The 13,402-nt window shown below is 38.3% G+C and overlaps 2 protein-coding genes across 2 annotated transcripts in view; one reads left to right on the forward strand and one right to left on the reverse strand.

Annotated features, from left to right (window-relative positions):
- The window catches only part of DPM1 (dolichyl-phosphate mannosyltransferase subunit 1, catalytic), a 39,297-nt gene that overhangs the window by 20,070 nt on the left and 5,825 nt on the right, over window positions 1–13,402 (reverse strand). The window contains exons 2-3 of the mRNA XM_069072416.1: window positions 7,568–7,749; window positions 3,303–3,402 (exon numbers count right to left, since the gene is read on the reverse strand). Coding sequence (XP_068928517.1) covers window positions 3,303–3,402; window positions 7,568–7,749 — 282 coding nt within the window. The remainder of the gene's footprint in view (window positions 1–3,302; window positions 3,403–7,567; window positions 7,750–13,402) is intronic.
- MOCS3 (molybdenum cofactor synthesis 3) lies at window positions 7,992–10,133 on the forward strand. The gene has a single exon (XM_069072414.1). It carries the CDS (start codon window positions 8,066–8,068, stop codon window positions 9,434–9,436), a length of 1,371 nt encoding a protein of 456 aa, XP_068928515.1. The 5' UTR covers window positions 7,992–8,065; the 3' UTR covers window positions 9,437–10,133.

The following is a 13,402-nucleotide window of genomic DNA, read 5'->3' on the forward strand; positions in this document are numbered from 1 at the left end:
CGTTTATTATCCACTGTGTAAAATAGTATTTTCTTTTAACTATTCTAAAATCCACTACAGGATTACTTCTTGTATGTCATCTTCATTTACTCAATTCATTTAAACATTTATTCAATATCTTGTATTTGAAATACAAGATGAATGAGACAAGGTCTCTGACCTTAAGACTTTATATGGAGACATAATCTCTTTAACTCTCAGGACCCCCTAGAGTCTGTATGAGTTCCAAACCAGTATGCAATTTCATTTTTTAATATAACATTGACCAAACGATATTTGTCTTTAGGATATGTGAAACTTAAGTTATGAGAACTTAAGGTTTTACAATGTTGTCTTCTGGCAGTAGACATTTTAAATAGTTCCTTCTTTTCCCTAACAACTTCCATAATAGTTGGTTTGGATATAAATAATTCTTATAGTAAAGAGAGAAATGGAAAAAATCTATTCCAAATTCTCTGAATTATGTGCCTCTTATCAGTAACACTCTTAAACCTGTAAAGTTTTAAGAGTACAGGCGATACAGGTTTTTCTGAGACAAACGAATCTGATATATGAAAATGAAGATTTTAAAAAGCTAAATAGGATTTGCTTGACAAAAGGAATCACTAGGACTCTTGTACTACATTAAAAATCAGGCTCATTTCACCAAAAATAAATAAATGAATGATGTACAAATTTTATACTAGGAAAGCATCTAGGTGTCCATATCAGTTATATTTGCTGAGGTCATGATTTATGAATGTAAGAAAAGTAAAATTTATCAGTAATATGAATGCAAGAAAAGTAGGTTTTTATTTGCTGCTACTTATTTATTTTGAGACCTGACACATTAATTTTCAAATTTTTAGAGCACTATTTAATGACTGGAAGCATTGTATATCAGAAATGAACAACAGGATTGGAATCAGAACACCTGAGTTTAATTCCAGTTTTATTAATCTTATGATCTATCACATATTCAATTTTCCATAGTGATTAGTTTTTATACACATTTAATTCATCACTTCATGAAAAAGATAACAGTACATCTCTACGTTTTTTCTTAATTTTAAAAAACAATTACGAGGTGGCCAGGTGGCGCAGTGAGTAAGAGCGCTGGCCCTGCCAGGATCATTTCCGGCCTCAGATACTTGGCACCCACACAAAAAATAACTGGCCGTGTAACCGTGGGCAAGTTACTTAATGCCAATTGCTTAAAAAAAAATTACAAAAATAAAATTGTATATTTCATGTTTACATTACTACTTAATTATTAAGCAAATATGTAATTGTTTAATTTTCTAATTTAATTATCTTAAATTTAAAGTTATAAAGAACAAATATGAATCAACATATAGTTAAATGCATGGAAGGCTGGGAAGAAAGATACTGGCAGGTGGGCAAGATAAGGAAAGATTTTATGCAGAAGGTTGTGCTTAAGTCTCATTTTAAAGGAAGAAAGGGTTTCCATAGGCGGAGGCTATGAAGAGGGAGTGCATTCTGGGCATTTGTGATGACCAGTGTAAAGGCCTTGAGATGGGAAATGTAAGTCTGTGTACACATACCCCTCCCCTTCCACAGAATTAAAGCTCCTTCAGAGCAAGGATTGTTTTGTTTTTAATCTTTGTATCTTCAGTACCTAGAACAGTGCCTTGCACAGAGTAGGTACTTAATCAAATGTGAACTCGTAAAATCATGTCCTCAAACACAGTAAAAGCCTGATAACACAGGAAGGTTATGGTGTAAAGTATGCTCCAGTCTACCAACATTATCAATTAGTTTTACTGTGTCATTTTAAGTATAATTTATTCTTTACAATTCTAGTCTTTTTAGAATCTTATTCAATAGGAGTAAAACTTCTCTAACATAAAGTACCCCCAAAAAGAAAAACTTAAGTTACAAGGCCTGAGTATGTAAATCTAGCACTTTAGCTTAGAATTCAGGGTACCCCAAATTACATATAATTCTGAAATTCAAATAAACATTGCCATTTGAAAGTTTTTTTATTATGTTTCAGAGGATTGCATAGAAGATTAAAATACAATTCACAGTGCTAGCATAAATATATATAAAAAGCTGGATTCAAAGCTAAGAAGCCCTGGATTTAAACCTAGCTTCCATCCTACTGGGAACCTAGGGAGCTCACAGGCATTTAGATCATATATTGTAGAGGTTTTGACAGTATTAGTAGAGGGGTCTGAGGTTTCTATTGTAATTAAATCACAAGTCCATTTTCTATCCTTTTAATAACCATACACTAGGGATACTTAAGGTAATTACCTTACATACACAGAAAATCTTCATGGCCATTATCCCACAAAGGGCTTGGTTTTAGTCCTGACTCTGATACTATGCAGCTATTAATAGCTTAAAACTGCAATAAGAACTTTTGGGTCACTCTTGTGTGATCCTAAGACAAAATCATTTCCTTTTCTCATCTCTCAAATGGGGATAGTAGTTACCTCAAAAAGTTGTTCTGTGGATAAAAATAGGTGTTTTCAAAAGTCAAGTAATATGGAAAGATATAATGAAATAAGAGGACAAATCCATACATTAAATCTCAAATCATTTTTAGTAAAGCACCCAATTCTAATATTAATTTTGAAACAGTATATTTTTATGCACAACCTCAAAATTTTAAACTATTTTAGTGTTTATCTTACCTTGCCCCTAAAATCCCTGTTAATAAGAATAACAAAAGGGAAACTATTAAAATAGCTCCAAAGTAAACATGCATTGAGTGTTTTTTTTTTAATTTTGGCACCGAGATAGGTAATTTTAAAAATATCTGTATAACATCTGGTAAGCATACTAGTCACTTAATATGACCAGTATGAACTTGTAGAACTCTATCATTACTGCTTAAAAAGCTTCTAAAGTAACTAATCTCACAGGCAGTTTGCTTCAAATAAAGGTCAAAGAATACATTCCATTAAAAAAAAAAAACGAAATGAAGATTTAAGAAAACATAACATCCATCTATTATCCCATACGAAAAAATTAAATGTCAAAAATCTAATGCTTTTAAACTGTCTTTAAAGGAGTATAAATGGTCGTGAAAATATACAGTTCACATAAAGATCTGTGATGCACAATAGTAAGTGAATTTTCTCTATATGAAGTGCTGTACTTGTGTAATCAAACATGCTCATTCAAACTAAAAACAAAACAAAAAAACAGCCCAGGTAGTTTTCACTTATTTATAAACTTTTTTATCTTTAGCAGCTGTGTAAATTAAGTGAAGATCAACACTACTCAGTACCTTTCCCTTAAATAAATGGAATATAATTTAAAACAAATATAAAGAGTTTAATATAACTCACAATTTTATCTGACCCATAGATCTTTTCCAACTGTTGAGCAACTTCTTGTGTTCCATCTGGACTTCCATCATCTATGACTATAATTTCATAGTTGTTTCCACTGAAATGAAAATTATTTTATTATACACTAAAAACAGAAAAAAAAAATAGCTAGTTGCCCACCACTCTAAATTGTAAACTATTAGTGAGGAACACTGTACAAGTATAGAAGTAAATAGCAATATTTTGCTCAAGAGTTATGTTGCAGGTGTTTAGCAGAAAATAAGATGAACTTCAATTCAGGATCAGCCTGATTCTTATTTGTTGAAATAATAAATTAAGAGTTTCAGTTTTCCTCATTACACAGAAAAGCTAAAAAAGGCTTTTAATAGGCTTAACATAATAACATCATGGAAAATACCACAGCTAAGGTGTTAGAATTGTAAATAATAAATTTATTTGCCAGTCTTGGAAGAAATGGAGCAACAGAGTATGTAATATAATCAAATGTAATATTATATTTTCTAAATAGGAAAAAATATCTGAGAGACACAGAGAGAAACCAATGTCTTTTTTGGGGGAGAACTTTTAGGCTATCAGTAATTAAAAATTTTTTGAGAGGTACCACCAAATATTTAGAATTCCCATAAAGAAAAAGTACCCTTTAATAAAAAACAAAACCCTACTCTAATATGTCATCTACTTTGGAAGGAGAGTTTGAATTGAATATAGCAAGAGGTAGTGAATTATAGGTAAAAGTTTACTGATTCGACAGGGAATCATGAACCCTATGTTCTAGTCCTGATTTTATCTAAATGTCACTATGATTAACAGGCAACTTACTTTAGCTCTGTCAACTGCAGTTTTCTAATATGTAAAATCTTATAGATTATTTAGTCCAACCTCATTTTATGTGACCTTAGATCATAATGTTATGTTGAAGTTCACTGAAGTGAATTTTACATAGTTGTATTCACTGTATTGTTAATGTAAAATAAAAATCAGAAGAGAACCACATTAGGTAGTTATCATGAAAGATATTAGATGACATGAAATGAAAAAGCTTTTGTATGAACTAAATCAGTGCAACTATAGCAGGATAGAATAGAAACTGGATAGGGAAAAAAATCTTTACCATAAATATCTCTGATGAGGGTCTAATATCCAAGATACCCATGTAAACAACAAAAATGATTTCATCAGGTCTCATTCATCTCTATAATAGGTGACTCTCAGATATTACCTGTCCAGACCTGACCTCTCTTCTAACCACCAGTCTGGTATCTCCAACTCATTAGAAATCTCAAACAGGATGTTCCAAAGACATCTTAAACTTGACAAGTACAAAACTGAAGTCATGATCTTTCCCTACAAACCTTTTGGTCTTCCTAACTTCCATACTACTGTTGAGGGCACTTTCCATTATCCCAGTCACCCAAACTGGCACCCTATGTATCGTCTTTAACTCTTCACTATCTCATCTCTCTATATCCAACCATCAGTCATGTCGTGTTGCTTTGACTTTCACAACCTCTTTCCTATAGAATCCCCTCTCTCCTCTGACATTGCCACACCCTGGTGCAGGCCCCTATTACCTATTCTGGACGACTTCAATAGTTTGATAGTTTGTCTCCCTGCCTCGTCTCTCCTTACTCTGTTCTATCCTCCACTCAGCTATCAAAATGATCTTACTAAAAAATATAGGTTTGATTATAGTCTCCTTCCCCTATTATCTCCAGGATCAAATATATAAAATCATCTGATTTTTAAAGCCCTTCATAACACATTTCTTCTAGACTTCTTACATTTTACCTCCTTCCACATACTCTTAGTTCCAGTGACACTGGTTTCCCTGCCCTTCCTCAAACATGACACATCTAGACTTCAAGCATTTTTGCTGTCTCCACTTCCACCCCACCCCATCATCCTCAATTCTCTCAATCCTCATCTCTACCTCCTAGTTTTCCTGGCTTTCTTCAAGTATAAGCTAGAGTAGTAGTACTATCTCCTGCAAGAAGTCTTTCTTGGGGTGGTTAGGTTGGCACAGTGAATAGAACACCTGTCCTGGAGTCAGGAGGAACTGAGTTCAAATATGACCTCTGACACTTAGCACTTACTAGCCATGTGACCTTGGGCAAGTCACTTAACCCCAATTGCCCTGCCCTCCCCCTCCAAAAAGAAAAAGTCTTTCTTGGTTTTCCTTAATTTTAGTGACTTTCCCCTAATAATCTTCTATCTGTCCTGTATTTATTTTGCTGTACATAGTTGTTTGCATGATGTCGACTATTTTTATTTTGCTTTTCTTTGTGATTCTAACACCTAACACAGTGCCTGGTACACAGCAGATACTTAATTAATGTTAGCTGACTTACAGACTGTGTATAAGATCAAAAGGCATTCTCAATGGATAAATGGTCAATGGATACGAAGGAAACATGTTAATTGTCTACTTTGTGCTAGTACTTTGTAAATATCTCATTTCAAGCCTGGGAGTCAAGTATAATTAATATTCTTATTTTATAGTTGAGGAAACTGAGGCAGAGAGATTAAATGATTTGCTCAGGGTCATACAGCTAATGTCTGAGGCTGTATTTGAACTTATCTCATCCTAACTTCAGATCCAGAGTTATATCTGTGCCACACTGTCTGATATGAATAATTTTCAAAAGAAGTACTGCAGAATCATGCCCATCAAAAATAAATCCAGCATAGAAAATACTATTTCCACTCAAATACCTGGAAAGCTAGGTAGCAAAAGCCACCAAAAGTCTATTTTCCTGAAACTTTTATGGCCAGTGAGATCAACTTGGCATTTTGTATTCTAATTTTTAAAGAATTCATATACATATTTGTTGTATTAAGTGTCACCATATAGTTTAAGCTTAAAATGCGTGACACCAGGAATTGTAGTCTAATGGGAAGAAATTTAGATTTGAAATCAGAGGAGCTGGATTCCAATGTCTGAATCACAGAAAAATACTGCTGATAGGGGCTTTGCAATTCATCTAGTCCAAATCAGCCCCCAACTAACAAGGTGAATTTGTCCAAAGTTGCATAGATAAGTGGATGATCTTAGCATCAAAATTCCCTGGTCTTTTGACTCCAATTCTTTCACTCCCCATATTACTGCAAGCTTGCCATCTTAGCTAACTCATTTAATCATTCAGGGTCAGTTTTCTCACCTGTAAAATAAAGAAGATGAATTCCTTTTAGTTCTAAATTCTATTATTTTTAATGTGCCCTACAATTAAATAGATGAACAAAAAATCTAAGGATTTATAAATTGGCAGTAATTCTTAATGGAAACTGATGTTAGCGTTGAAGCAGTTACATTTTTTTCCAAAACAAACTGGGGAAATCTTCTCATTTCAAATTAGGATCATAGATTTGGAACTAGTCTAAACCCCTTATTTTACAGGATATGGAATGACTTATTCAAAGCCACGGTAATAACAAATATTGGTGATGGGGTTATAAACCAGGTCCAACTTTGCACAGCTATACAAAATTGATCTCAATTAATAGACGGTCTCCGCAACTCTATGTGATACTGGTGAACCTGCACCAAACTTGGGGGGGGGGGGGATTTGTGGATGGAGGAGCGAAAGAACTTATTTTGTAGTAAGAGTAAGACCAATCTTACTACCCAACTTTAAACAACTATTTAAACACAAAATACAAGCTGTTAGTACAATATACTCTTATAATCAATATACATAAAACATATATATACTTAATAAGGGTCATTTTTGCTCAACAGTTAAGCTCCATTTCTATTACTTAACACTCGCACAATTCTCATTCTTGTGTGTAAGCGTTCACTGTAGCCAGAGCATTGGGGAGGGAGGACTAGGGATTCCTAGTACCTGTGTCAATTCCGGAAGGTCCCAAATCTTGGGGGCTAGACTGCTAATCCATCTCTTTCCCCAGGGACAGGCTGTTTAAATCTTCAGTGTGAGGCGTCTGGGGAGAAAAGGAGGCCAGGCTCAGCCCTGGCTCTACCCCACAGGCAACCTAAAACACCACGCGGAGCCGCAGAAAGCAGGGAAGGAGGGGAGGAGGTTCCAATGCCTCGGGGAAGGATCCCTGGGAGAGACGCCCAGAACGACACCCCCGGGGAGAAAACCGCCATTATTGATCGCGATCACCTAGTCAGCCCTCAAAAAAGACGCTTTCTCAATTAAGCCTCGAGAAAGCCTTGGAGGAAGCGGGCGGTGGAAAAGACAGGTTGGAGCCGCAGGGGGATGGCCAGCTCATCCCTCCCGAGAGGGGGCCCGGGGAGGTACCTTTCTTCGAAGCTCTTCACCAACAACCACACGATGAGAGGCAAGTTCTCTCGTTCATTGTAGGTGGGGAGAAGCACCGAGTACTTCTGCGCTCCGGCAGCCTCCGCCGGAGCCTTCTTCGCTCCTCTTTCCTGGGACCCTGCACTGATCGGGATATCGCTGTGGGAGGCCATGGCGGAACTGCAATCTACCGGAATCGGAATTACGTAAAACGCGGAAAGGGGAAGAGCGGAGGGGAGTCGGTGGAAAGGAATGTTCCAAATAGAGGAAGGCCTAAAAGGGCCAATTTGACTTTATTATCTGTTCTCACCACCCCTTTGAAAATTACTTTTCAGTAGGATTCTGGCTGTCCACAAGTTAGGGAAAATGACTAGGTTGAAGCAAACACCGATCTATCTCCTCAGCCTTCTACCTTCCCCCCCACATATTTGGTCTGGTCCAGTCGCTAGGAGACGAAAGCGGAAGCATATCCCGAGGCAACGGCCTGGCTAGAACAGCATGGCGGCGAGCGAAGAAGTGCTTGCCTTGCAGGCTGAAGTTGCTTTTCGTGAAGAGGAGCTAAGGCTCCTCAGACAGCGCCTGGAGGCAGCGACAGCAGAGCCGTTTACACGACAGGCGCGTGAGGCGGCGCCGCTGCCACCGAAGGCTGCCCTTTCCCGGGAGGAGATTCTTCGTTACAGCCGACAGCTAGTCCTGCCAGAGCTCGGGGTGCGCGGACAGCTGCGCCTCGCCGGCTCGTCGGTGTTGGTGGTGGGCTGCGGCGGCCTGGGCTGCCCCTTGGCCCAGTATCTGGCGGCTGCCGGAGTGGGCCGCCTGGGGCTCGTAGATCATGATGTGGTGGAGCTGAGTAATCTGCACCGGCAGGTCCTGCACGGCGAAGCGCTGGCGGGCCAGGCCAAGGCGCACTCTGCCGCTGCCGCCATACGGCGGCTCAACTCGGCGGTGCAGTGCGTCCCGTACGCTGAAGCCCTCACTCCGGCTACTGCGCTGGACCTCGTCCGCCGCTACGACGTGGTGGCCGACTGCTCGGACAACGTGCCCACTCGCTACCTGGTCAGCGACGCGTGCGTGCTGGCCGGCCGGCCCCTGGTCTCGGCCAGTGCGCTGCGACTGGAGGGCCAGCTCACTGTTTATCACTACGAAGGCGGGCCCTGCTACCGCTGTGTCTTCCCCACGCCACCCCCGGCCGAGACGGTGACCAACTGCGCGGACGGAGGCGTCCTGGGCGTGGTGCCCGGGGTGCTTGGCTGCCTGCAGGCGCTTGAGGTGATCAAGATCGCCGCTGGCCTCGGGCCATCCTACAGCGGCAGCCTCTTGCTCTTTGATGCCCTCGGCGGTCAGTTCCGAAGCATCCAGCTTCGAGGCCGTCGGTCCGACTGTGTGGTCTGTGGGGACCAGCCCACGGTGATCCGACTGCTGGACTATGAAGCGTTCTGCGGCTCCTCTGCCACGGACAAGTGCCGGAGGCTGCAGCTGCTCTCCCAGGAGGAGCGGGTCTCCGTTACCCACTACAAGCAGGTGTTGGATGCGGGGGAGCCTCACATGCTGCTGGACGTGCGGCCGAAGGTGGAGGTGGACATCTGCCGCCTTCCGCATGCCCTCCACATCCCTTTGAGCCATTTGGAGCGGAGGGATGCAGAGAGCCTGGAACTCTTAGGGGACGCGGTTAGGAAAGGGAAGCAGACTATCCAGAAAGGGGCGCTTTTCCCCATCTATGTGATTTGCAAGCTGGGGAATGATTCTCAAAAAGCAGTGAAGGTTCTGCAGAGCTTGTCAATTAAAGAATTGGACTCTTTGTTGGCCAGAGATATTGTGGGAGGTCTCATGGCATGGGCCACCAAAATAGACCCAACATTTCCACAGTATTGAGTTGTGTAGTTCTTTTTGTCTGAAATAGAGGATGGTCAAAAAGTGCATCTTTAAATTATCATTTCAAAATTGCGTCAAGGAAGTATTCATAGTGTGAATAATTGTCAGAGAAAGGAAGTTGGAAGATGATTTTGTTTTTCAAAGTTCATTGTATTAAGGCAACCTTTATTTTTATTTATTTTTAGAATGAATCCTTTATGTGGTCAAATAAGGTGAGGGTAGGTTAAATGTTAATCTCATAATACATGCAATCCTACCGTATTAAAGAGAGTTGAAGACTGTTAAAGCAGTCAGCTTGTTCAGGAAAGATTTGAAAATAGCTTAATTGGTGAAATAAATCAGTTTCACTGTGCCCAAACTGTTATCCCAACAATTAATGGTTTCCCTATTTTTTTTTAATGTGTTTTTTCTTTTGCCCTTAAGCAAAGTTCCAATTTGAGATGTTTTGTAATCTTGGTGGAATCCAATTGAAAACATTCGGACTCCTGGTAACAAAATTAAAGTGGCACCCTGGCTGTTGTATGCCTCATAAAATAGAGATTATATTGAATTACTTGGTGTAGTTCAAATAGTTTGTCGTTTAAGTAAAAACTAATACTTAGCTTTGTAACTGAGTGCTTATCTTCTTTGAGCCTTGAAATAAAATTAATCCTTGGATTGTCAAATAATAGTGAAAATAAATTTAACTTTGTACTGATCTGAATATTGTAAAGTACTTTTCAAGGACATCCTCAGGGTTACTGGCATTCATTCTGTGGAGTTTCAATCCTGTCATTCCCACTCAATTTTATACAGGGAAATTTGGTTTAGGGAATGTCAAGAACAGCCTTTAATTGAGGATTGGAGGTAAAACTTCATTCAAGCCTTTAAGTTGGTTTCTGAATGGAGACTGTTGGCAAAAAGTGGCCTGGAGAAGTTTGAGGGAAGGGTGTTAACATACTAATTACTAGTCATTGCTGAGGGCTACTCCAAAGTAAAGGCTGATGCTGTTAAAAATTCCTATATTGTATTCTAGGTATCTGCTAGTACATTAATCTTTAAATCCAAAAGTGAGATGATTTAAAAAAAATTTTCTAACTTTCCTATTAGCCTTTTGAATGATTGTAAATTGTGTTTTTCAGTTTTTGGAGAAAACCGTTGATATTTGCCTAGTAGAGATGAGAAAGGATAGAAAAATAGTATTAGTAGTTCATAATTTATCTGGGCCTTTAAGTTTTGCAAATGGTTTTCCTCACAACAGCCCTGTTAGGTAAAGCTCAGAAAGTTACTGACTTTTTGGTCTTAGTTATAATGAGTAAGTGTTAGGATCAAAATTTGTACCCAGTTCCCTTGACCTCAAAGTACTTGAGTAGAAAAATCTCAAACAAAACAACAGTACTTACCACTTCCATGAGCTGCCTTCTGAAGTAGATAAGCCATTTCAGTTCAGGAAATGTTGAGCAATTTTTTTTTGTATTACGGAAACATAAAACCTTTTTAGTTTCTCTAGATATATTAACAAATAATGTTTTACTTCCCCCAAACTCCAGACTTTTCCCTTCAGGAAAGTGGATGGAAGAAAGACTCAAGTTTTTCTTAGGGAGGTAGATCAGTGGTGATAACTAAATTTAACAATTTGTGTAGATAAGATCTTCATCTTCTCAACTCTTAAGTGATTGACCTTAGGACTTACACTAGGGAACTGTTTTCTTCCATGAAAAGGGAGGCATTTTCACACCTATTCAATTTAGATTCTTGAAACAGATCTCTAGGGAGAAACCAGGGTGTAAAAGGAATTCGATGGTAACTGTTCTAGAATGTTAACCCAAACTATTATACATTATTATGATTTTCTTCCCCTGGATTCCTAGAAATGTTAACTAAAATTGTCTTGGGGCAGAGTCATATTGGAGGGCATGGGGGACTATACTATTTGGACCCCTTTCTCTCCAAGCTAGAAATGCCTTGGATATAGAATAATTTTAAATTAAATAAAACTTTTTTTTACACACTTGAACCTGCAGCACAATATTAATATTTTTATAATATACTATCAAAGTACTAGACTAGTAGATAAGACATACTTAAATCATCCAGGACATATAGAAAGTGTGAGGAGTAAATAGGCTTTTAGTTGGAAACTATCTACAAGTATAAGATAAAGTATTAAAATGTACTTAGACTATATTGGGCTTCCCAGCAGAGGGAAAGCTCAGGTAGGTCAAATGATTCATTCACAATTTTAAGATATAGAAGGTACTTTGTTGGAGGTCATATGGACCAACTGCCTTTTTTAATATAAAAGGTTTAGGATATAGGGCTATATGATGTCAGAAGTCCAATTTTTAAGGGTTGGAGAGGCTATCACCAGAATTGACCAGGTGGTGATTTTTTTTTACCCTAGAGCTCATTAAATAATCTAAGGTAGAAGGGCTGTGCTGTGTATTCCTATGGATGAAACAGATCCTTGAAATTTAAATATTAAATTGTGTGTTTCTGAACTCTTCTTCCTCCCCAAACATACTATATTTTTCAGCTCCTTGAGGGTAGGTGTTTGTTGTTTTCCACTGTTTTGCACAGATAATCAGATGGTTTAAAAAATGCTAAGTTGAGTTGAATATATTAACAAGAACAAAACATTAACTCAGGAAGTTTTTATATTAAAATACAGGACAAACACATACTTTTCATTCAGACTTTGTGGGCTCTCACCACTATAGTTTGTTACTTAATATCGAAGATTTGTTAATCAGATTTATGAATTAAATTTTTTCTTTCCTGTCCTAGTCATTTTTGCAGAAGGAAGGGAAAAGGCAGCAAAACATATTTCTTAATTTTTATTATTGGTGACATTTCAGACAAAAGGATAAAGTGATAAGAGTAATGAATAAAATTTATTTTTTCCATGGTTTACATTTTAATGTTCTTTCTATATTGTTGCATATAACTTAAAAGCGACTACTTAAAAACAAAGCCTCCTTGATTTCCCTAGTACTGTCTTCAGATAAAGTGATTTGCTACTCACCATAAAGAGGCAGCTAGGTGGTTCAATGGATGGAGGAGTCAGGAAGACCAGAGTTCAAATGTCGTCTGTGACACTAGCTTTGTGACCCTTGGCAAATCACTTAACCTCTGTTTTCCTTAATCTATGGGAGAAGGAAATGGCAAATCACTCTGGTATCTCTGCCCAGAAAACCCCATCTGGGGTCATGAAGAGTCAAACATGACTGAACAACATATTAGAGGCAAATTTGATAGTGGTAACTTGTATACAGTGACCAGTGGAGCTGTTGAATCATATTGGTATACTCACCAATGTGGCAACAGGTTTGCCATTAAGCTTTTGAATACTTTTGTTATTGGCAAAGGTAACAAATCTTGACTTTGTTGGAAAGTCTTGACTGCGTCTTGGAAAGACTTGACCAAGGAAAGGATGTGTCTTACCATGCTAAAGAGACAAGATGGTCAGTCAAACCGTAATGGATAAGTGAGATGGCAAAAAGGTGCAATGAAAAAGAGCATTGGCTTTGGAGGTAGACGACCTGTGTTTGAATCCTTCCTCTGACACTACTTATGTTACACTGGACAAGCACTTAACCTAAGATTCCGCATTTGCAAAATAAGAATGCGGTTTCTATTGTCAATGACAAGTGATTTTTTTTTCATTTTTCAAATGCTTTATTAACTTATGATTTACATCATTCATTTCCACCAGATGAGACAAATTTTCTCCCTGTTTTTCCCCTACCCACCACCCCAAAATAGCATTCCCACAGGATATCCCCTCCTCCAATCTGCTCTCTCCCATATCTTCTCCCAAACCCCTTTCGAATTTTCCAGTAGGGCATGGTGGATCTCTATGCCCCAGTGCCTGTATAACTTATTTCCCAATTACATGTAAAATAGTATTAATAATAGTATATATATATATGTATATAAAATTTTAAACATTTGATTTTAAATCTTTAAATTCCAGATTCATTCCCT

Source organism: Petaurus breviceps, unplaced genomic scaffold (genome assembly GCF_028583685.1).
Source record: "Petaurus breviceps papuanus isolate PSGF00001 unplaced genomic scaffold, PetGlider_PUasm1.0 90847, whole genome shotgun sequence".
NCBI lineage: Eukaryota > Metazoa > Chordata > Mammalia > Diprotodontia > Petauridae > Petaurus > Petaurus breviceps.